The 25,685-nt window shown below is 45.4% G+C and overlaps 1 protein-coding gene across 6 annotated transcripts in view; it reads left to right on the top strand.

Annotated features, from left to right (window-relative positions):
- dgkb (diacylglycerol kinase, beta) overlaps positions 1-25,685 on the top strand; it is a 959,831-nt gene that overhangs the window by 215,506 nt on the left and 718,640 nt on the right. For all 6 annotated transcript variants that reach the window (XM_078535051.1, XM_078535068.1, XM_078535062.1 and 3 more), the window contains one exon: positions 9,995-10,044. In XM_078535051.1, coding sequence (XP_078391177.1) covers positions 9,995-10,044 — 50 coding nt within the window. The remainder of the gene's footprint in view (positions 1-9,994; positions 10,045-25,685) is intronic.

Genomic DNA, 25,685 nt, shown 5'->3' with positions numbered 1-25,685 from the left:
AGGTGGAAGGTGCTGTAAGAAATCTGGCACCAGCAGTATATATTACTTCTTGGAATGCCCTCATTATTTACGTAGGCTTCCGCAGGTTCCACCAGTCATCCTTCTTAATGACTTCTGCCACCACCCACCATGCCACAAATACAAAGCAACCCTGAAAAAAACCAAACCTCCCTTTCACAACTTCCCCATTCGTCGGTGTTAGTTCAAATCCTCCCATTCGACATCAGACAACTGAAAAGGCTACACTTGCCAGCCAGCAAACAAAACTGGACAAACAGTGAAAGGAGTACAAAACAATTATATTTAGGTCATTACACATCAGAATCTTAAAGCTTAAGGGAAATCTTAATTCAATTCATTCAGTTAAGGGCTGGAATAATCTCCCACAAACCTTAATCTCCAGGCCCACTAAGGATTCATTTAAGGAAACTCAATTGAACTTTTTTAATGAATGCGACCATCGGCTGCATTCATTGTGCACCTCCTGTGAAAATTCCCTGGTGGGAGACTATAGAGGGAAACTTCAATAAGTACCAAGTACCCTTGTGCAACAACAAATCTTTACTCTTTTTTTCCCCTAGCACTTCTCTGTGATGCAACCCTTCTAGTTTCAGCAGAGTTAAAGGTAGGCTTCTTGGGCTGCTCAGGCCCCTGTTCTTGGCTGACACTCTCTGAGGTTTGGAGCCTGAGGGCCCTGCCAAAGACTGTTCCATGTCCACCTGCACGAGGGAAGACTTGGCCATCAGGAGACGAGGCAGCATATAGGGTACTGACTGAAAGGGTGGGGAGTCAATAGATGAGAAGAGCAAGTAAATTGAGTCAAGTCTCCATTTCTATGACGCTCTACACCATCATCATGGCCTAGCCTACATTTCTCTCCTAGTAATGAACAGAAGAAAACAGTGGGGCACTGAGCTGCCAAAAATAGGGTATCAGCCTTCCTATTTAAGGTGGCATCCATAGGCCAGAATTTTACACCTCCACCTCCCTGTCAGGAGTGGGCTGGCAGGTAGGCTGGGGTGGTGATCGGATGGCAGAGGGCACTGTGCCCATCACGTATCTGCAGCGGCTAGTATTTTACCAGTGGCAGAATAGGTGTCGGGAAGCCTGCCTGCCTGCCCCTGGACTAGTTGAGACCCAGTGGCCATTTGAGGGCTTTCTTCAGGGCTGTGGGCTTGAGGGGAGGGTCTCTCCTGTTAATGTATGTGGTACCCAATGGAGGGACTCCCCAGTGGAAAGGGCCCACTTGAACCCCCACACACCACAGCCTCAAGAGCACTGGCCCCCCCACCTCACCGAGGCCTGCCTGACTGGTCCCGATGAGGCCGGACCAGTTACTTCAAACTCTGGCCTCCGTGCTGCCCCTGCTTGGGGACTGACTGCAGGCCACCGCTCCTGGTGATGTTGTTTGGACTGGAGAGCTGCCTCCAAGAGGTATCTGACCGGCAGCTCTTGGAGGCGGGACATCTCCCTCACAATCTCGGGTAACTAATTTCCCTGAAAACCATAAAGTCTGTGTTGATGCTGCACGTGTGGCCACTCTTTCCATTGATGAAGACATCTTCTTCGCAAAGGCTTGCAGCATCATACTGTTCATGTATCTCTCCTTCAATCTCATAGTGATTTGATACAACTGAGTGACTTAGTAGGCCATTTAAAAGTCAATGACTTTGCTATAGGTCTGCATTCACATGTAGGCCAGACCAGGTGAGGATGGCAGATTTCCTTCCTGAAAGGACATTAGTGAACCAGATGGGGTTTTATGACAATCAACAATGGCTTCATGGTCACTGTTACTGAGACGAGCTTTTAATTTCAGACTATTTTTAATTAATTGAATTTAAATTCCACCAGCTGTCGTGGTGGGAATTGCACTTGTGTCTGCTGGAATATTTGCCCAATGACATGACCACTACACAACCACCTTCCCTGAGGTAAGAGTGACTACTCTTGACATCAAGATAGCATTGGACCAAGTGTGGCATCAAGGAGCCCTGGCAAAATTGAAGTCAATGGGAATCAGGGGGAAATCTCTCCACAGGTTGGAGTCATACCTAGCACAAAGGAAGATGGTTGTGGTTGTTGGAGGTCAGTCATCTCAGCTCCAGGACATCACTGCAGGAGTTCCTCAGGGTAGTGTCCTCGGCCCAACCATCTTCAGCTGCTTCATCAATGACTTTCCTTCCATCATAAGGTCAGAAATGAGGATGTTCGCTGATGATTGCACAATGTTCAGCACCATTCGCGACTCCTCAGATACTGAAGCAGTCCATGTCCAAATGCAACAAGACTTGGACATAATCCAGGCTTGGGCTGACAAGTGGCAAGTAACATTCACGTCACACAAGTGCCAGGCAATAACCCTCTCCAAGATATACATATGCCTGAAGGCAAATCCTTGGCTCATTGTTTGCTGATACTTCATCCTGAACCATTTCTTGATAGTTTTTGACATGGTGGTTTGCCATTGCCTTCCACTCTCAGGGACAGGGTGAGGAGGCAGCTCCCAAATCTACCTCAGCAGGAACAGGAACCTGTTGGCTTTATTCGGAACCACATGCTAGCCATCTAGCCAACGGAGCTAGCCAGCCCCATTGAATAATTTAGGGGGGGAGAAATAGATATCTACTTACACCATCTGGAAACATAGATTTTAATTGCTTATATGCTTTGGCAGAGGATAGGCCCCAGAGCGCATGGAAAGATGAATGTATGCGAAATGCAGCTGCCAGTGACTTTTTAACACAGCCATTGCATTACCTTACAATTTCCGGGTCTCCTGGACAATGAGCATCAGCAGGCATATGGCACATGATCTCAGCTACAGTACTTAAGAGGACACTCCAAACATACAATTTGCTGGAGTTTGGTGTTGGGAGCTGAGGGAATAATGGATTCAAAAAGGAGTAAAGCTGTGCCATGGTTCAGTGATTCTCCCCTGGATGCTCTGGTGGAGGCTGTGAGGACCAGGAGGGATATATTGTTCCCCAGGAACAGGAGGAAGAGGACAGCTGGGAATACCAAGAAGATGTGGCTGGTGGTAACTGAAGGGGACAGAAGCAGGGGTAAGGTTCCACGCTTATGCTCCTGGGCACAATGTAGGATATGGTTCAATGACCTAAGCAGGGCAGGAAAGGTGAGATGAACAGTACATTCACCGACATCCTGCTTTGTGTATCACCCCAACCCCCTCACGCTCTCTTCTGAAACCTATTCCAGTACATCACTCCTCACACAAGCTTACCTTGCAGGTGCATCATCATCTATAAAGTAAATGGGAAACTTATTCTTACATAACCGTTTGCAGACTGATTTTTTGAATAAGAAGCATTTAGCCAAAATGTTACATTTGGATTATGTTTCTAATTTTACCTTATTTCCCTTCTTCTGAAATAGACAATTTATGTTGGGTACAATTCTGTGCAGGCTGGCAACTTTCTAGTACCTCACACAGAAGAACTTAAGAAATAGGAGTAGACCAGTCGGCCCCTCAAGCTTGCCCCGCCACTCAATAAGATCATGGCTGATCTGCCCCAGGTCTCAACTCCTCTTTTGTGCCAGCTCCTCATAGCCCCTCAATATTTTAAAAATCCATCCACCTCCTCTCTAAATGCTTTCAGTGATCTAGCCTCCACAACTCGTTGAGATAGAGAATTCCAGACATTCACTACCCTCTGAGAGAAGAAATCCCTTCACATCTCAGTTTTAAACGAGTGTCCCCTTATTCTGTAACTATGTCCCCTAGTTCAAGATTCCCCCACTAGTGGAAACACCTTCTCAACATCTACCCTGTCAAGCCCTCTCAGAATCTAGTATGTTTAAATAAGATCATCCCTCATTCTTCTAACTCTAATGAATAAGGGCCTAACCTGTTTAGGTGTTCTTGATAAGTCAACCCCTTCATCCCAGGAATCCGCCTATTGAATCTCTTTTGAACTGCCTCCAATGCCAGTATATCCTTTCTTAAATACAGGGACCAAAACTGTACACAGTACTCCAGGTGCGGCCTCGCTAACACCCTGTACAGTTGTAACAAGACGTCCCTATTTTTAAACTCCAATCCCCTAGCAAAATACAGGCCAAAATCCCATTTGCCTTCTTAATTACTTGTTGCACCTGCATGCTAACCTTTTGTGTTTCATGCACAAGAACACCTAGATCCCTCTGTGCTGCACTTTTTTGAAGTCTCTCTCCATTTAGATAATAGTCTGCCTTTTGATTTTTCCTACCAAGGTGCATGACCTCACACTTTCCTGTATTAAACTACATCTGCCAAGCTTTTGCCCGCTTACTCAAGCTATCTGTATCCCTTTGCATATTCCTTATGTCCTCATCACAACATGCCCTCCTACCTATTTTTGTATCAGCAGTCCTAGGGGCTCCTGCTTTTTGTCTCCCTCCCTTCTTGAACAGGGGTGTCACATTAGCGGTTTCCAATCTGCTGGGACCCTCCTGGAATCCAGTGAGTTCTGGAATATTTCGACCAGTGCCTCCACTATATTTGCAGCCACTTCCTTTAAAACCCTTGGATGCAGGCCATCAAGTCCTGGCGACTTGTCTGCCTTTGGCCCCATTAGTTTCTCAAATACTTTGACCCTCGTATTAGAGATTGTTACAAGACCTTTCTCCCATTAGCTCCTTGCTTATCTGATATCTTTGGAATGTTTATAGTCTCCTCCACTGTGAAGACCAATGCGAAATATTGGTTTAAATTATCTGCCATTTTCCTGTTCTCCATTATCAATTCTCCAGTCACATCCTTCAAGGGTCCCACGCTCACTTTAGCCACTCTCTTTTTATTTACCCATAGAAGCTCTTGCTGTGCTTTTATATTCCTTGCAAATTAACTTTCGTAATCAATTTTCTCCCACTTTATTAGATTTTTAGTCATCCGCTGCCGGTTCCTAAAAATTCCCAATCCTCTAGCCTACCACTAGTTTTCGCACTTTGTATGCCTTAGTTTTTGATTGGATACTCTCCTTGACTGCCTTAGTTAACGATGGGCGGTTCATCCTTCTCTCACAAACAGTCCTTCTTCAAATGTGAGCTGACTATTTAATATTGGGAGCCATCAGAGGAACATAGAAGTAGGAGTGGGCCATTCAGCCCTCCAGCTTGTTCCTCCTTTCAGTGAGATCATGGTTGATCTGTATGCTAACTTAAATTACCACCCTTGGCTCCATATCCCTTAATATCTTTGGCTAGCAAAAATCTGTGCATATAAGATTGCAAATTATTAATTAAGCTAATGCTTTTGATGTTCTTTGGAGTTCCACACTTCTACCACCATTTGTCTGAAGAAATGTTTTCTAAATTATCCTCTGAGTTTATGTCGTCTTGTCCTAGATTCCCCATCAGCACAAAGTTTATCTCGCCTATCCTGTAAATTCCTTCCAAAATCCAAAAAAAACCATCAAATCACTCATTAACCTTTATTCCAGGAATATGTGCTTAGTTTATGTTATACTTCCTCATAATTGAACTCTTAGAGCTCTGGTAATATTCAAGTGAATTGGTGCTGCACTCCTTCCAAGGCCAGTATATCCTGTCTAAGGAACAGTACTCAGAACTGTACAATAGCTTTGCAGAGTTGTAACAAAAACAAAATTAATTCCTTCACAGCATAGTTCAATTCCATCCTTATCCATATGCACTTCCAACAGGCATTTTAATTCCTTGGCCAGAATCTCCTGTTTGGCGAGCGGGAGTGGGCCCCGCGCGCTGACGTGTACAATAACGTTCAGTGATGTCGGGCGTGCGTCCCGATGTCACCACGCACCATTCTGATCTTCCATTCGGGGATGCGCACCGGAGTTAGCTGCGTGCCCGCCGAACTGTCAAAGGCCTGTTAACGCTATTAATAAAATAATTAACCCAATTGAGAAACGGGCGGGATGAGGTTTCATGAAGGCTTTATTAATTAAATAAAAACTTTTAAGAAAATTCATAAACGTGTCCCAGCTCCATGTGACATTGTCACATGAGGGGACATGTCTGAATAATTTTTTTTATTTTTTAAAACTGAGGTTAATCTCCCTGATGCAGCTCCGTGCCTCAGGGAGATTTCTGTGCTCTTTCGCGCACATGTGTGAAAGAGCACAGGCTGTGACTCTCCCTCTTCCCCCCACCTGCACAGGTAGCGCTGAGCACTTCCAGGTGCACGTCACACTGGGCGGGCCCTAATTGTTCCGCCCACGTAAAATGGCGGTGTGCAGCCGATCATGGGTGGCGATCGGCTCCGCGCCCACCCACGCCTGCAGCAACTCCTGACTAGTCCACCTGATGGGGAGAAAATTCTCCCCCTTGTGTTTCTTAACTTCACATATAGAAATTACAGCACAGAAACAGGTCATTGGTTCAAACAGTTCATTGTATGTTGAGAACTAGTTGCTTGCTTGTAGGATAAATCAGATTCACCCACCTTGTTTCATATCCCTTCATCTATCTATTCAATCTAATCTTGATAGTTGAAGTAGTTTTTGCCTCAATCATTTACTCTGGAAACAAATTGCACAGCCTCACAACTCTATTTGTGAAGAAAAATTTCTTGCCCTCTGTTCGAAATCTTGGACTCTTAATTGTGCAATTCTGACCCCTCAACTGTGGGAAAAAAGTCTGCTTATATCCAGTATGTCCCATTCTTTCATAATTTTAAACACTTCTCCCATATTGTCCAGTAATCTATTGTGTTCTGACAAAGCATAGACCCTATTGTTCCTGTCTTTCCTCGTATTTGTATTTCTTCATACCATGCAGCATCATAGTCAGTCTGCATTGTACCCTCTCTAAACTGTCAATATCCTCACTATACTGTGCTGCCTAATACTGCAGACAGGCCCCATTGAGGTCTAATTAAAGTTTTATACAGGTTCATCATTACCTTTTGGCAGAAAGTCGGGTTGAATGTAAAGTGAGAACTCACACTGATATTTTCACACTTATCTGTGGACGAATACCTTGATTTGATTATTTTCTGTTATTTCCATTCACCCTCTGACAATTTATTGTCTTGTGCATGTTAACTAGTGTTCTGCACTGTCCTGACAATATTGGCAACTGGTTGTACATGTGCTTTTAAAATGTTGGGTAAGTGATAAACTTGGTTATTGTCACACATTTGTGTTCTGGTACAGATGGGTCAGTCTGACAACGACAATCAATTGATTATGATGATGCTTGGCATTAAAATGAATGCAGTGTGTCAGCTTTCAATAAAACATCTGCCATTGCTTCCAATCTTTTGACTAGCGCTCAGAATGCTGCATTTTTTCCTAGTTTTATGCAGCCAACTGTCAGATGTTTGGAGCTGGATTGAGAAACCTACAATAATGATTAATGGCTATTTTAGGAAAATGGTTGGCTCTTTATGTATTGTTTTATGGGATACTCAAAGAAGTTAAGGGAGCTTTTCAATGAGATGAACTAATGTATTTTCTGAAGGTAATAATAAATCATATACACTTGATGCACAAATTCAAAGGCATCAGTTTCATCACAACTTTTTGTAATATAACCTTGCATTTAAATCTGAAACTGCCAAAATTACTTCTATTTATTAAACACAATTTACTGTATTTCTGCATATAATAAGTTCTATTTCTGCAGTAACTACATTTTTAAACCACTCAAGTTATTTATTGTAAAGGTAATATAATTATAAAGAATATTTGCCACTATGTACTATTTGCATCTTGCTTTTCTATTTAAATGCAGCCGTTAATTTCATTGTTAATAATCCAAGGAGATGTAAATGTGTAAAGTATTTCCCTGGGTTCACAGCTCTCCATTATCTCAAAATATGACACCCTTTTAAATGTTATTCTAACTTTGAGAAATATAGCAAAAGTGGGATACCATAACAATACTTTCAAGTGAGGATGATGAGATAATTACAGAGATACATTGGTGAAAGAGAATGGTCAGCAACAATAATAGAAATATTTATTTAGTGACTCTGCTTGAGCTGGAAACTTAAAACTCCATCAGCATAGTTCAGATAATCTTCCAACCTTTCTCTTGCTGAATATAACTGAACCAGCCTCTCTGTAAATTGCACTTTTGCCATTAGTTGTTTAATATCTAACATTTGTGTGGTTGTGACTGCAACAGGTAAAAAAGACTTAAAGAGAACACACTACAAATTAGGTGATAATGAATGAAGAACATATCAGGATTGAAATGCATATACATACACACATTGGAGTTTATTGTAGAATTTTATGGTGGTAATAATTATTTGTACTACAATTTAAAATAACTATATATACAATATCAAAATTCTTTGCAAATTAGCAGCACTATGTTTATATATATTATATATGCAATATGTATATATTGAATTAACATGTAATTTAGAAGCTTCCATCAAAATATAAGGGACAATTAATCCAATGGTTTAATCTATTAAAACAAAATAGATGCTTACTATAAATGAATTTTCCTGATTTCTATAAGTATACATCCTGTTTTCGCAGGTTCAGTTGCTTGTTTAGAATAATATTACAAATCTTACAGCTGGAAGCATGGAATATGTTGAAATCACATGTGAACTCATTTCACAACTCTCAGTTTCTCTTGACATGGACTAACATTATTCATAGAATTACATAGAACTTACAGCAAAGAAAAAGCTATTCTGCCTGCATCACTATTTGTGCTCTACAAGAGCCTCCTCCCTCTCCATTTACTTCATATCACCCGATCAACATGTATTTTTAGTCCTTTCCCCCTCATGTACCGTTCTAGCTTTCCCTTAAATACATCTATGCTATTCACCTCAACCAATCCATGTGGTAACAAGCTCCATATTCTCAGCTCTTGGAGTAAAAAAGTTTCTCCTGAATTTCCAGTGGCAGTTATTAGTGACTATCTTATATTTAAGCCCATAGTTTTGGGCATCTCTATAACTACTCCATTGAACCCCTCATAATTTTAAGGACCTTACTCAATTTACCTCTCGGTCTTCCTTCTCCTGGACAAAAGAGCCTCAGCCTGTTCAGTCCTTCCTGGTGGTTGTGTCATCTGTCTGAATTGACACTGTTACCCTTTGGATGGAAACCAGCACTAACACTTTTTGTCATAAAATGGCAAATGTGCAGAAATGGGTCATTCAGCCCAACTACTCCTGCTCCACATAAGCTTTCTCCCACTTTAATTTATCTCACCATATCCTTCTATTCCTTCCTTATGTGTTTAGCTTTCCTTAAATGCATCTTGAAAGTTTGCCTCGATTACTCCATGTGATAGTAAGTTCCACAGTCTAACTCTCTGGATAAATAAATGTCTACTGAATCCCTTATTAGTACAATCTTATATTTAAGAGAGTTTTTTCTCAGTTTTTTTTTCTTTAAGTTGTAACTTGACCACTGTTTCTAAAATGTACTTGGATCATCAAAAGCATGTCTATCTTAAATTTACACACAAGGTTATGTTGTTTGTTCTTCTTTAACCTTCACCCTGCCCTCACCCAAAGACTCCTGCAATCGTTGGGACAAGAACTTGGGTACAAACAATGCAAAAATATGTGACAAAGTTGTTTAGCAGAGTAACTAACTAAGCAATAAATCAGGACGCATTGAGCAAGAAGGTTTTGAATCTTTGAAATAAAGAATGGAGAAAACCGTGATTTCCTTTTTGAATTAATCACTCACACAATAATCTCCATTCCTCTATCTAACTAGGTCTCTGCATATATCATGAAGACAGCCAACCCCCACATTATTAAACCCTGTCATATTTTGACATGTGAGTCTGTTTTATATCAGAGCCATTGTCATGTGGAAATTGTTAAAAGATTTGTTTAACATACAGATTATCGAGACTAACCCCTATATTTATAGCCCATAAAGGAAAATTTCAAGGAGACAAGAAATTGGTGAAACTTGGGATAATTTATATCGAGAGCATGTGCCCTTTTTGATAGGGTTTTGTGATAATACTATGTTAGAATGGTTTGCTGAGATGAATGACTTATTTTTATTTTTCCTTCTTTTAGTCATGTTCCGTCTTTATGACACTGATGGAAATGGGTCGCTTGATAGCTTGGTAAGATGACTAGAACTATTGATCTATAAAGTTATATTTATTGTATTTTATTGTAGTTACATTTTTATGTGACAAATACATTTGTCATATGAAGTTTTTCTTGCTAAAAACAATACATATGTTTCAGCACTGTTTGTGCATTCCGTATTGAACCTGTAATACAGTGAATTAGAGCAGGTGTGCCATCACTTTTAGTATTGAGTTTCATTTGTTATTAAATGGTCAGAGTGATACAATGGGTTAAAACTGTCTCAACCCATACTGATGTGATGAAGTTCTCAACACTACTATAAATAGGGAGTCAAGCCAATGTTCCTGTTGGGTTTGTACCTTTCCAAGAAGGGGATAGTACGCAGATCGTAGGTGGCTTTGAAGACAGTCCACTAAGAATAAGAAAAACGCAACTAGCTCCTAAAGATACTCACACTAGAACTCTCTAAGCAGAATTAACAGTACCTGCCACCTTCATACACTGTTGCAATTTGATGACATAAACACTTAAGGTGATATGTACATACACAATAGCTCCCTCTAAATATTTTTTGTTCTGGGCAGGCTGCAAATCCTTTGAACACTGATTTTTGTCCATACGCAGCTGAAATTTTAAATGTCAATGAGTTTTCATGAAGCGATCTCTTTATTTCAATGTGCAGAACACACATGCATGTTAAAGGGAGCATTGCTCTCCTTTTCACTGGTCTGATAACTCCTCTCCTCAAAAGTACATTTACACCTCCTGTGGTGTAATTCATCTTTCCTCTAACAGTTCACATTGAACTACTCACACACGTGTCAGTCGAGCTCCCTCCTTGCACGTCCCATTCCACCTCTCCTTGCACACCACACACCTAGACTATTCGATCCCTCTTCGTGACATTACAGTTCATCCTTTCAGGAGAGCAAGGGAGAATTGAAAGGAGCAGGGAGGATGCATATAGTTTGAAAGTTTAGACTTTGATCAAAAACAATCTTAATGATCCATTCATTGCGCTGAGTAGTGAAGTGAAACACACATAACCTACGTTCTCTTTTCCTTCATCCATTAACCTAGACAGCTTCAAGTAACCTGGTATATGTGGCTCAGTGAATGCTAATGGTACATGTTAATAGGCCATGCTTCCTATATATGATCAATAACCCAATCTGCATCATGAACCACTCAACAAAAAGCATTCGGTTTTCATTGAGACTTAATCCATTCATCAATTTCATCTCAAACTGAGTGTTTTTATTTGGCTATGATGGGACGTACCCACTGGAATTCTTTGTTGTTGTGGTTCTTTGCTGCCATTCAGCTCCAGGTTGAATTGAGTGCTGTGGAATGGGGAGCACGTTGGGTCTCTCTCACTCTGGCAACCAGCTGCTACAAGGGCCCCATCACTATCATGCGGCTGAATCCCTCCCCTCTCTTCACCTCACTGGCCAACTGCTACTGGGGAATTTCCCCAAGTCCCCCGCATTCTGCAACATGGGGCAAAACTTTCCCCCCCGTTGGGGGGGAAGTGTGGGGGCGGGTGGCCCTCTGATCGGCGCCACCGATTGGGGGCATGCCGCCATTTTAAGTGGGCGGGCCAATTAAGGCCCGCCCAGCGTGACGTCCGAGTGAAGCCCTAGGCCCTTCCCGGATGGGATTACTAGAATCAGAAGTGCACTCCTTCGCGCATGCGCGCTCCGATCTCCCTGAGACTAAGTACTGCCTCAGGGAGATCGGTTCTCAAAGTAAAAAAGTTATTGCAGTGAAAATTTCATTCACCATCCATGTCCCCTCATGTGACAATGTCACATGAGTTGGGACATGGACATAATGTTAATTAAAAGTGTGTCTTAATTTTTGGATTCAGCAATGAAACCTCATCCCACCCTTGGATGAGGTTTCATGCTTTTTCAGGTGGCCGTCAGCGCTCCCGACCTGCCCACCAACCTTAAGGTTGGACAGGCATGTCCACTAACGAGCTTAATTGATTTTTGAATGGCCTCAATAGGCCATTGACAGGTTGGCGGCCGCACAGCTGACTCGGCTGCTCGGAGTTCCGCCCGACGTCACTCCGCGTCATTTTACGTGTCGGTGAGCGGGTCCCGCCCTCACTCGCCGACAGGAAAATTCTTGCCATGACTGTTGATCCCAGAGTGCACTCACTTTCTGAAGCTCATTCTCTCTCGGAGCTCTGCGGCCTTGTCCGACTCCTCGCCTCCCGCCTTCTCTTCACATGCTGTTCACATCTGGGCACACCTCCCCTTCTCCCTTCGCTTAAGATCACTTCCTCCAATCTCAAATGCCCTCTCTCCTGCACGCTTTGCTCCTCCAATCATAGATTTGCCTACTCCCATGCTCACTGCTCCTCCAATCATAGATGACTTCTTTCCCACTCTCTTTGCTCCTCCAATTGGAGCGTCTCTCTCTCCCTTTCTTGCTGGTTCTCCAATCAGAGCTAAATTTTTCCGGTGCTCTCCAGCTACATGCACTGTTGCTATTGGTGTTTGATGTTCATATGGCCTAATGCTCGCGCTCGCTGTTGCTCAGTACAATGTGCGGCATATTCCAGATTGCTGCACAGCCATGCATGAGTAACATTAGACTCAGCCCAATTACTAGTGGGCATTAATGACTAATTCGATAATTATTGTTGGTGTAATGTGAATAGATTACTGAGATTTGAGATAGAAGAGTAAACCTTATTTTGTTGTAGTTCAGCTTCATCTGAGCTTGGTTCTTGTTGGTGACACCTGATACCTGACATCCTTTACAATATAAAAGAATTAATGTAAAAAAGCATAGTGTTTTCCAGAATGCAAGTGAAAAATATTTATTCTCTTCTCACCAAATTTATTGATATATATTTAAAATATGGCGATTGATTTCTACTGTTGGTTTCTAAGGAGCGAAAAATAATAATTCAGTTAAGTAAGTTGTGTAATTTTGAGGTTAAAGTGAAAACAAACTTATATTTTTGTAATTTCTCCCGAATAAAGAACTTCAAATTATAATAGCGGCAGTAAGTGGAGAGCAGTTACCAATATCGCAAAAAGCTATGTTTCTGCCGGTAATGAAAAGGTGCACATCAGCTAGTAATAGCAGCCCATCATACACTATGAGTCATTATGCAGAGCTTTTTCTGCAGTCTTCTCTCAAAATATAGGCCAGAGTTTTCCCTTCCCCACATGCCGACATGTAAAATGACGCGCGGTGACGTCGGGCGAGCGTCCAGACGTCACCGCGCGCCATCGCGATATTTAGGTGGGCGGGTGCATGATATTCTCAGATGCGCGCCCGCCATTAATTAATCACCCAGTTAAAGCCCTTGAGGCAGCAACTAACTGCAATTTTTCGGGGCCCGTGCAATCTTCAGGATGTCACACGGGTGCAACGGGCAGGCAGGTAGGAGATATTTGTATAAACCTCATCCACGGGTGGGATCAGAGGGGTCAGTGGGGTCGCAAATGTGATCTTTCAGGTATTTAAGTGTGAAAGTTACTTATACTTGCCTGTGTGAGCAGGAAGGCTTCAAAACTCACACCAGCTGTTTAGACAGGAGCAACAGCCTTCAGGTCAGGACTCTACAGTAAAGATTATTTTTGGGGCCTGCAGCTTTCAGGAAGCCTTCCCTTAGCCTGGGAATGGGAGTTGTGCTCTCCAATGGAGTCACCTCCTCTGAGGAGGAAGAGAGGGCCAGAAGGGGGAGGAGGCCAGGAGTCCACATTCAGCCTCCAGGGAAGGCATCTTTGGGAGGAGAGGTGCAGGCACAAGGGGCACAGGGCCAACAGAAAGTGCAAGGCGGAAGGGGCAGCAGAAGACGCCAATATTCTGTTGCCAGGGTTTACAGGCAGTGAAGCAGCTACCTCAATATGTCTGAGGTGCAGTGCCGAAGGAGGCTCCATCTCTCAAGGGAGACAGTCACCTCCATCTGTCAGATGATAGGCCCTAAGGTCTCCACTAACTGCATCCGCCTTCACGCCTTCTCCTCCCTCCCAGAAACATGATAGGGTCCCCCTTGTCCTCACTTATCACCCCACCAGCCTCCGCATTCAAAGGATCATCCTCCGCCATTTCCGCCAACTCCAGCATGATGCCACCACCAAACACATCTTCCCTTCACCCCCCCGGTGGCATTCCGTAGGGATCGTTCCCTCTGGGACACCCTGGTCCACTCCTCCATCACCCCCTACTCCACAACCCCCACCTATGGCACCTCCCCATGCCCACGCAAAAGATGCAACACCTGCCCCTTCACTTCCTCTCTCCTCACCGTCCAAGGGCCCAAACACTCCTTTCAAGTGAAGCAGCATTTCACTTGCATTTCCCCTAACTTAGTCTACTGCATTCGTTGCTCCCAATGCAGTCTCCTCTACATTGGAGAGACCAAACGTAAACCGGGCGACCGCTTTGCAGAACACCTGAGGTCTGTCCGCAAGAAAGACCCAAACCTCCCTGTCACTTGCCATTTTAACACTCCACCCTGCTCTCTTGCCCACATGTCTGTCCTTGGCTTGCTGCATTGTTCCAGTGAAGCCCAACGCAAACTGGAGGAACAGCACCTCATCTTCCGACTCGGCACTTTACAGCCTTCCGGACTGAATATTGAATTCAGCAACTTTAGATCTTGAACTCCCTCCCCCATCCCCACCCCCTTTCCGTTTCTTCCCCCTCCCTTTTGTTTTTTCCAATAATTTATATAGATTTTCTTTTCCCACCTATTTCCATTATTTTTAAATCTATAACTGTAATGCCCTGTCAGTCTTTCCTCCCCATCCCCACTAGAGCTGTACCTTGAGTGTCCTGCCATCCATTCTTAATTAGCACATTTTCTTAGATAATATCACCACCTTTAACACGTCATTGTTCCTTTGTCTGTGACATCTTTTGATTATCTGCTCCTATCACTGCTTGCTTGTCTCTACAACAACCCCCTCCCCCACCCGAACTTCTCACCCCCCCTCCCACACCTTAAACCAGCTTATATTTCACCTCTCTCCTAACTTTACTCAGTTCTGTTGAAGGGTCATGAGGACTCGAAACGTCAACTCTTTTCTTCTCTGCCGATGCTGCCAGACCTGCTGAGTTTTTCCAGGTAATTCTGTTTTTGTTCTCCACTAACTGTGTGGGTGGACACCCCATGCCAGTGGCTCTGAAGGTCACAGCTGCCCTCAACTTCTATGCCTCCGGCTCTTTCCAGGGGTTGGTGGGTGATCTTTGCGGAGTCTACCAATCAGCTGTCCGCACTTGTGTCAAGCAAGTTACAGACGCTCTGTTCAGGCGTGCATTGGCCTTCATCCACTTCTGCTGGGGCGAGGCCAGCCAGACACAGCGAGCCAGAGGCTCTGCGGCCATTGCTGGCTTCCCCCGCGTCCAGGGTGCTATAGACTGTACACATGTGGCCATCAAGGCGCCAGCAGGTGAACCCGGTGCCTTCGTCAACAGGAAGGGCTTCCACTCCATGAACGTGCAGATAGTGTGTGATCACAGGATGCAGATTCTGCAAGTCTGTGCAAGGTACCCAGGCAGCTCCCATGACACTTACATCCTGAGACACTCCTAGGTGCCGAGGCTGTTCAGTGCTCCAGCCCAACTTGATGGATGGCTGCTAGGTGACAGGGACTATCCCCTCAAAAGGTGGCTCATGACGCCACTCCGCCATCCATGAACAGAAGCTGAGCAGCGGTACAATAGGAGCCATGGTGGACAGAACCACCGGTCTTCTCCAGATGCACTTCTGATGCCTGGATCGCTCAGGGGGTGCACTCCAATACCCCCCAGACTGTGTGTCGCTGATAGTGGTTGCATGCTGCACTTTCCACAATCTGGCGCTGGAAAGGGGGGACGCAGTGGACGAGGAAGACATAGACGCAGTTGCTCCGGATGCACATGACGAGTCCAGCAGTGAGTCCAAGGATGAGCACGCACAGGAGAACACTGAGGGGGCAGACACTGACCTGGGCATACTCCGGGGAGGCAGGGGCACCCGGGAGGCTTTAATCCAAAGAACCTTCAACTAGCCGAACACATATGGACCTTCAACACACACCAGGGCTGCAGGCTCCATACTCGATACCTGAGTGCTAAATCTGCCCGGATAGTAACATTAACTAAGGCCCTTGTCAATAAAGCTCAATGTCAAACAACGCACTCATAACATCATGGGCTCCCATTCACTTGTAGAAGTAAGGAATCACCTTGAGGCATGGCAACATGTCAAAATTTATTGAGGGAACAAATGTAACTTCATAAACCAAAAAAAAGATGTTGGACATCACACCAAGCCTTCAATAAACTACTATGGGCCAACAAAAAAGCACCAGTGAGAAACCCGTGGTGTGCCTAAGGTACCTTAAATTTATGCTTATGGGCGCTATGTCTAGGTGCTGTCCCCTCACTGGCAGTGGCACCTGAGACAGCCTGCTCACTGTGCTGTCCTGTTGGCCTCAATGTCCTTGGTGGGCATCCTCTGGCCCGTGGAGCCTTTGATGGCCCCACTTGGGAGGGAGCAGCCAGTTTCATAGCTGACTTCTCCCCAGTTGCTGCAGCCTCATCGGATGCCATGGTCACTGGCAGAGGGGCGGAGGAGCTGCTGCCCTCATTCAGAGCGCCCTGAGAGGAGTCCGCAGAGACAACAGGCAGCTGTTGCGCCGACATGAGGTCGCTTCGGACCTCCCTGCTCACCGTAGATGGATGGCAGCCGAGCTGGGATACTTGGTGCCCAAACCATCTCCCACACTGGCACTGACCAGCTGAGGTGAATGCCTCTGTGAGGGCTTGCAGGTCCGAGCACAACCCCAGGAGGCCCTGATTGTTTCCTGGAGGAGCCTCTCCACGAGAGTCGCCACTCTCTCCATGGAGGAAGCATGGCGCTCAGCTGTGAGGCTCAATGCATCGGTGATGCTCTCCGTGGACTCCTCAAGCACGGGCACCATGCCACGCATAGCTTCATGTATCTCCACCAGATCCTCCCGCATACCCTGCTCCACTTCCAGCGTTCGTTGCCTCACCGACGACTCCAGAGGCACATCATCAGCCACCGACCGAGCATGTGCCTGGGGCATGGCCCTCTCCAGATCCATGACCTGCTGCTCAAAAGGTGTCAGGTTTGCCAACTGGGCCTGGCCTCCCCCAATCCGCATCCGCCCTGCGGAATTGTGCGCAGTCTTCCCTGAAAAGGAGAGAGGAGCGTTGATTAGTCCAGTCTGTACCTGGATTCCCATCGCATCCCTGCCAACCCAGCCAGACTGGGACATTGCAGGACTCCAGTTCTTCATTACCCCACAGATGCCGCACACTCAGCCAAACAAGCCAAGACTGACACCATCCCCATCCCCCCGTTTCCCAAATGCTGCCTCCTCCAAGGGGGCACAAGCACGTGGAGCACAAAGACCAGCAGATGGATTGGTGCCCCGCCAGCTGGAAACTCCCCTCCCAGCATGTTAGCACCCTGACTTTGACATGCTTCCCAGTTCCAGCACTCTGCCTAGGTGCAGACCCTTGACTTTCACTCCCATTCTATACTCTGGGTGTCAGTGTCATACATGCTGTGGATGCACAACACATCCTAGCTCAACCCTCTCAGGGTAAACTGGGCATGGGCAATATCTGCTGGCCCATCCAGCGAGGGATACATGCTGTGAAGGATTCAATGCCATTACTGTACTCAGAGTTGTGGGGCAGGGTGGGGGTTGGTGGTGGGGAGAAAGGGTGACAGCTGCCTTAAGTGACCTGAGGCAACATGGTACTCGCCCTTTCCGAGCGCAGGAGATCGTTGAATCTTGTGGCACTGGACCCATGTGCACCGCACCACATCATGGGAGATAACACACTCAGCCACCTGCTACCACGTACATTTGGTCAGGTGGGGAGGCCTCCGCCTCCCGTCCCTTGGAAGAAGGACCTCCTGCTGTGCTGCCATCTCCTCCAGGAGGGCAGTTAGGCACTCGTTGGAGAAACGAAGAGCACACTGCCCCGCTGGCCTTCCCTCCAGCCTGGCCTGCCCCGATGGCCTTCCCTCCAGCCTGGCCTGCCCCGATGGCCTACCCTCCTGCCTGGCTTGCCCTGCTGGCCTGCCCTCCGGCCTGGCCTGCCCCGATGGCCTACCCTCCGGCCTGGCCTGGCTCGCTGGCCTTCCCTCCGGCCTGGCCTGCCCCGATGGCCTTCCTCTGGCCTGGCCTGCCCCGCTGGCCTTCCCTCCGGCCTGACCTGCCCCGATGGCCTACCTCTGGCCTGGTCTGCTCCGCTGGCCTTCCCTCCGGCCTGGCCTGCCCCGCTGGCCTACCCTCCAGACTTGCATGATGCACAGTAGCCCTCTGCTGTGCCCTTCTCCCGGCCATTGTGAGCAGCCTTGTAAAGGCTGCCAGGCCTTCATTTAAACAGGCCACTAGGTCGCCATTGGACCCGGCAGTCTGTGCACGCCCGCCACCGCCCGCCCACCCCTGCTATCCTTGGGAGCTGAGAAATACGTTGTGCGGGCCTTAATTGGCCCGTCCGCGTAAAATGGCAGCGCGGACCTGATTGCGGACGGCGATTGGGTCTGTGCCCGCTCCCGCATGGCCTGCCCAACATAGGGAAAATTCTCCCCATATACCTTACCATATTGCTATATAACTAAATTGATTCAGTGGCCTTTATCTAGCATCTTCCACTTCACACTGACAGCCTATTCTGTTACATGTACTGGCAGGTGGCAACTGGTTTTCCATATTTAGACATAAAATTTTTAGGTTACTGTTAGGTCTTCTAATCTAAAATGCTTTAACAGTAAAAGTAGTTGTAAAGATATGTGTAAAATTAATATTTTTCAACAAGTTCAGCTAAACATGTGAACGTAAGTATAAGCAAAGATTGCCATGCAAATATTTTCCGCTTCCTTCATTTCAAGATTTTATATGTAGGACATACATATAAAACGTGTTTGCAGCTGACGATCCAGTATTATGGTTGAACAGTTCTGGTAATATTCTAATCTGACAGCAGCGAATAGAGCTCATCAGTTACAAGTTAGAAACACAAGAGAGAATTGTATCTTTTTGGATGAGATATTAAACCAAAACTCTATCTGCCTGTTCAGCTAGATATATAAGATCCCTGCTAAAGAAGACTAGGGAGTTCTCCCAGTGTCTTGGACAGCACTACTAAAACAAATTAACTGGTCTTCTAACATATTTGCTGTTGGCATGTGTCAACATTCACTGCTCGTCAGCCTCTATGGTTCACAATAAAACCTCTTAAGCCTTTTAAAGACCTGGTGAAAACTATGCTCTTGATAGGTCATATTTTGCCTACACCAAAGATAATTTCTTAAACAGGTCTTCCTGGCTTAGTAGTTCGTGAATCCTTTGGGTAGTGATATCCATTGTACAGTTAATGCATCCCTCTGCTTATTTTTATTAAAGCAACTACTAAACTCATAACCTAAACACTTGTGCTTGATATTCCCGGTCACTTATTTATTTACATAAGTCCTTCTTCTCGATAATACTCAGACATAAAAGTAAAATAAAAACCTTAGGTTATGAGTGTGAGTTGGGACCATTTCCGGCTCCTGACCCTGTGTTGACTTTGGGATGGCTGCCTGTGAAATCTTCCTATTAAGAGGCCGCCTCAGGATCCACTGTCCAATTAAGAATTTTGGGCAGGTCCCAGAGGCTGCAGGCCACTGATGGAGGAGGAATGTGACATCTTGAGGTGCCCTCTGACAAGGTACCTGCTTCATTTAAATAATCAGGAAGGGATGTCCACTGCACTCCTCAGATTGCAAGGCACGATGATGTAGTCCGTCTGCCTTCAGGCTGAGGTGATAACACCGGCATGCCAATCTACCAAGCTCAACACTGGTAGGATGATGGCTGCCATGGAGACCTTGGTCCCAGACGTCACTTCTGTACTGCTGGGTGGGCTCAACTCCATCGCTGACGCCAAGTTGTCCTCCAACAGTGTGTACACGAGAGGGGTGCGGGGTAGTTCGATTTCACTCCAGCTACCCCTTCCACTCAAGGAGTCAGGCAGGGGCCCTTGAACACCCATGGGGAGGAGGATTCGCAGGTGTGCAATCTAAGGTGATCCATCCAGGTGACTCTGGGAGTGTCCCGTCTGTCTGACTCCCCTCTTCCTGTGACCTCAGCAGCTCCAGCTTCACAGGCCGAGGAGGGTGCCACTGTCACAGAGCAGGACCCAAAAGCAGGCCGGGGCCCACCAGGTCTCGGCCCTCCAGAGGACGCCCACCCAAGTCAGCACAGACAGGGCATAGCAGTCAGCAGGCTGCCTCCACTTTCGCTGTGGATATCGGGGGTTCACCTAGAAATAGTAGAAGGGTTAAGAAAATTAACAAGGTGTAGTTGCACAGCTTGGGCATGGGTGTTGATCACTTGTACATACTGTTCATTATTGTCAATAAACTCAAAGAGTGTCTCCCTGTCTATGGCTCCTTGTTCTGATGAGCAGTGTTCGTGTCCATAAGGCCATAAGACTTAGGAGCAGAAGTAGGCCATTTGGCCCATCAAGTCTGCTCTGCCATTCAATGAGATCATGGCTGATCTGATAATCCTCAACTCCACTTTCCTGCCTTTTCTCCACAACCCTTGATTCCCTTACCGATTAAAAATTTGCCTATCTCAGCCTTGAGTATACTTAATGACCCAGCTTCTACAGCCCTCTGCAGTAAAGAATTCCATAGATTGGCTACCCTCTAAGAGAAGAAGTTCCTCCTCATCTCCGTTTTAAACAGGTGCCCCTTTACTCTGAGATTATACCCTCTGGTCCTAGACTCTCCCACAAGGGGAAACAACCTCTCAGCATCTACCCTAAGTCAAGCCCCCTAAGAATCTTATATGTTTCAATAAGGTCACCTCTCATTCTTCTAAACTCCAATGAGTATAGGCCCAACCTACTTAACCTCTCCTCATAAGAAAATCCCTCTGTACCTGGGATCAACCGAGTGAACCTCCTCTGGACTGCCTCCAATGCCAATACAACTTTCCTTAGATAAGGAGACCAAAATTGTTCACTGTATTCTAGGTGTGGTCTAACTAGTGTGCTGTATAGTTTTAGCAAGACTTCCCTATTTTTATACTCTATTCCCTTTGAAGTAAAGGCCAACATTCCATTTGCCTTCCCTATTACATGTTGAACTTGTATGTTAGCTTTTTGGGATTCATGCACAAGGACTCCCTAATCCAGCCTTCTGCAGTCTTTCTCCATTTAAATAATAATCAGCTCCTCTATTCTTCCTGCCAAAGTGCATAACCTCACATTTTCCCACATTATACTCCAGCTGCCAAGTTTTTTTGCCCACTTGCTTAACCTGTCTGTGTCCCTCAGTAGACTCCTTGTGTCATCCTCACCACTTGCCTTCGTACCTATTTTTGTGTCAACCACAAACTTGGCGATAGTACATTCACTTCCCTTATCTAAGTCATTAATATATGTTGTAAATAATTGAGGCCCCAGCACTGATCCCTGTGGCACTCCACTGGTTACAGGTTGCCACCCCGAAAATGACCCCCTTATCCCAGCTGCCTGTGTCCTATTAGTTAGCCAGTCCTCTATCCATGCTAATATACTAACCCCAACACCATGGGCTCTTATTAAGTATCCTTATGTGCTGTACCTTATCGAACACCTTTTGGAAATCCAAATGTATTACATCTACTGGTTCCCCTTTATCTATGCTGTTTGTTACCTCCTCAAAGAATTCTAATAAATTTGTTAGGCATAATTTCCCCTTCAGGAAGCCATGCTGACTCTGCTTGTTTATATTATGTATTTCTAAATGTGCTGCTATTACACCTTTATACTAGACTCCAACATTTTCCCAATGACAGATGTTAAACTAACTGGTCTATAGTTACCTGTTTTTTGTTTCCCCCCCTTTTTGAATAAGGGTGTTACATTGGCCCATCTCCAATCCTCTGGGACTTTTCCAGAATCTAAGGATTCTTGGAAGATTACTACCAGTGCACCCACTATCTCTGCAGCTACTTCCTTTAATATCCTGGATGCAACCCATCAGGTCCAGGGGACTTATTGGCCTTTAGCCCCATTAGTTTCCCTAGTACTTTTTCTCTAGTGATACTTATTGTATTTATTTCCTCCTCCCCCCCACCCTTTTCCCCTTGATTATTTAGTATTTTTGGAATGCTATTATTGTCTTCTATCGTGAAGACTGATGCAAATTATTAATTCACCTCCTCTGCCATTTCCTGGTTCCCCATTATTTTTTCCCCAGCCTCATTCTCTAAGAGGCCTATGTTCACTTTGGCCTCTCTCTTCCTTTTTATATATTTAAAGAAGCTCTTACTGTTCGTTTGTATATTACTTGCTAGTTTACCATCAAAGTTTAGTTTCTCCCTCCTTATTACTTTTTTGGTCATCTTTTGTTGGTTTTTAAAACTTTCCCAATCCTCTGGCTTACCACTAACCTTTGCCACATTGTATGTTTTTTCTTTCAATTTGATACTGTCCTTCACTTCCTTGGTTAACCATGATTGGTTTATCTGCTTCCTTGAATCCTTCTTCCTCACTCGATATATCTTTGTTGAGAGTCATGAACTGTTTTCTTAAACACCTGCCATTGTTCATCAATTGTCTGTTCTGCTAAACTGCTTTCCCAGTCCATTCCAGCCAACTCTGCCCCCATTCCATTGTAATTACCCTTATTTAAGTTTAGCACATTTGTTTCTGACCCAAGTTTCTCACTCTCAACTTCTACCATATTATGCTCACTGCTTCCTAGGGGATCCTTTACCCTGAGATATTTTATTGAACCTGCCTCATTACATATTACCAGATCCAAAATAGCCTGTTCCCTGGTTGGATCCACAACATATTGTTCTAGGAAACTGTCCCGAATGCACTGTATAAATTCTTGCTTGTGTCTACTTCTGCCAATTTGATTTTCCAATCTACATGAAGATTAAAGTCTCCCATGATTAATGTACTGCATTTTTTACATGCCCTCATTATCTCCTCATTTATTCTCTGTCCTACAGTATAGCTACTGTCAGGGGGCTTATAGAATAGTCCCACCAGTGTCTTCTTCCCCTTGTTATTTCTTACCTCCACCCATATGGATTATATATCTTCCAATCCAAGGTCCTTTTTGCTATTGTACTTATTTCATCTCGTATTAACAAAGCTACCCCACCGCCTTTTCCTTCCTGCCTGTCCTTTGAAAATTCAGATAACCCTGAATATTTAGTTCCCAGCTTTGATCTCCTTGTAACCTTATAATGGCTACAAGATCATACCCATTAATCTCTATTTGTGGCATTAATTCATTTATTTTGTTCCAAATACTATGTGCATTTGAGTAAAAGGCCATTAATTTTGCCTTTGTACTATTTCTTCCCCCTTTGATGCTATTTACACTCTGTCCCTTCCTGTCACACTCTGGGTATTGTTACCTAAATTGCTGCCGTGCAAGGCTGCCATATCCTTTTGCCTTGTAAGCTTATGTATCCCCTTTTCAGAGCCCTACCCCCTCTATTTAGTTTAAAGCCCTCTCTACAGCCCCTAGTTATTCGGTTCGCCAGGACACTGGTCCCAGCACAGTTCAAGTGAAGCCCGTCCCACCAGAACGGCTCCCTTCTACCTCAGTACAGATGCCAGTGCCCCATGAACTAATACCAATTCCTCCCACACCAACCTTGGAGCCACACATTTAACTTCTTGACTTTATTCACCCTATGCCAGTTTGCCTGAGGCTCAGGTAGCAGTCCTGAGATTATTACCTTGGAGGTTCTGCTTTTTAATTTAGCTCCTAATGGTTCAACTACTTTCAGCAGAACCTCCTTTCTAGTCCTTTCAATGTCATTGGTACCGACATGGACAACAACAACTGGATCCCTCCCCTCCCACTCCAAGTGCCTCTCCAGCCCTGAGGAGATGTCCTTTGTTGGACAGTTGCAGGGGCCGAGGCTCCTCGAATACTACCCCCTGGGTCCCAATACCTGCCTCACCTGCCTCACACCCTCCTGTCCCAAATCACAGACCAAGTTTGAATTACCTAATCTAAAGGTGTGACTGCCTCCTGGAGCGAAGTGTGCAGGTAACTTTCCCCCTCCCTGATGTGGTGCATTGTCTGCAGCTCGGACTCCAGCTCCTTAACTCGGATCCAAAGTTCCTCGAGCTGCAAACATTTACTACAGATGTGTTTGCTGTGGATCACCTTGGTGTTCAGCAGTTCCCACATGCTGCAGTAGCACACATCACCCGTCCTGCCATCACTATCGTATTTTATTCAGTTTATTGACTAATTATTCTAGTATCCCCACTCTTTACACTTTATTATAATTATTTTTTTATACACACCAGTATCGATCTTATAAAAACAAAAAACTAATGCGGATGCTGGAAATCCAAAACAAAAACAGAATTACCTGGAAAAACTCAGCAGGTCTGGCAGCATCGGCAGAGAAGAAAAGAGTTGACGTTTCGAGTCCTCATGACCCTTCAGCAGAACTGAGTAAAGTTAGGAGAGGGGTGAAATATAAGCTAGTTTAAGGTGGGGGGAGAGAAGTTGGGGGGTGGGGGGATGGTTGTAGGGGCAAGCAAGCAGTGATAGGAGCAGATAATTAAAAGATGTCACAGACAAAGGAACAAAGACGTAAAAGGTGGTGATATTATCTAAGAGAATGTGCTAATTAAAAATGGATGGCAGGACACTCAAGGTACAGCTCTAGTGGGGTCAGGGTGGAAAGACTGACAGGGCATTACAGGTATAGATTTAAAAATAATGGAAATAGGTGGGAAAAGAAAAATCTTTATAAATTATTGGAAAAAACAAAAGTGAGGGGGAAGAAACGGAAAGGGGGTGGGGATGGGGGAGGGAGTTCAAGATCTAAAGTTGTTGAATTCAATATTCAGTCCGGAAGGCTGTAAAGTGCCTAATCGGAAGATGAGGTGCTGTTCCTCCAGTTTGCGTTGGGCTTCACTGGAACAATGCAGCAAGCCAAGGACAGACATGTGGGCAAGAGAGCAGGGTGGAGTGTTAAAATGGCAAGTGCCAGGGAGGTTTGGGTCTTTCTTGCGGACAGACCTCAGGTGTTCTGCAAAGCGGTCGCCCGGTTTACGTTTGGTCTCTCCAATGTAGAGGAGACCGCATTGGGAGCAACGAATGCAGTAGACTAAGTTAGGGGAAATGCAAGTGAAATGCTGCTTCACTTGAAAGGAGTGTTTGGGCCCTTGGACGGTGAGGAGAGAGGAAGTGAAGGGGCAGGTGTTGCATCTTTTGCGTGGGCATGGGGAGGTGCCATAGGTGGGGGTTGAGGAGCAGGGGGTGATGGAGGAGTGGACCAGGGTGTCCCGGAGGGAACGATCCTATGGAATGCCGCCAGTGGGGGTGAAGAGAAGATGTGTTTGGTGGTTGCATCATGCTGGAGTTGGCGGAAATGGCGGAGGATGATCCTTTGAATGCGGAGGCTGGTGGGGTGATAAGTGAGGACAAGGGGGACCCTATCATGTTTCTGGAAGGGAGGAGAAGGCGTGAGGGCGGATGCGCGGGAAATGGGCCGGACACGGTTGAGGGCCCTGTCAACGACCGTGGGTGGAAAACCTCGGTTAAGGAAGAAGGAGGACATGTTAGAGAAACTGTTTTTGAAGTTAGCATCATCAGAACAGATGTGACGGAGGCAAAGGAACTGAGAGAATGGGATGGAGTCCTTAC

The sequence above is a fragment of the Cetorhinus maximus genome, chromosome 3, assembly GCF_964194155.1.
Source record: "Cetorhinus maximus chromosome 3, sCetMax3.hap1.1, whole genome shotgun sequence".
NCBI classification, from domain to species: domain Eukaryota; kingdom Metazoa; phylum Chordata; class Chondrichthyes; order Lamniformes; family Cetorhinidae; genus Cetorhinus; species Cetorhinus maximus.
This window is presented reverse-complemented; position numbering and strand designations above follow the sequence as displayed.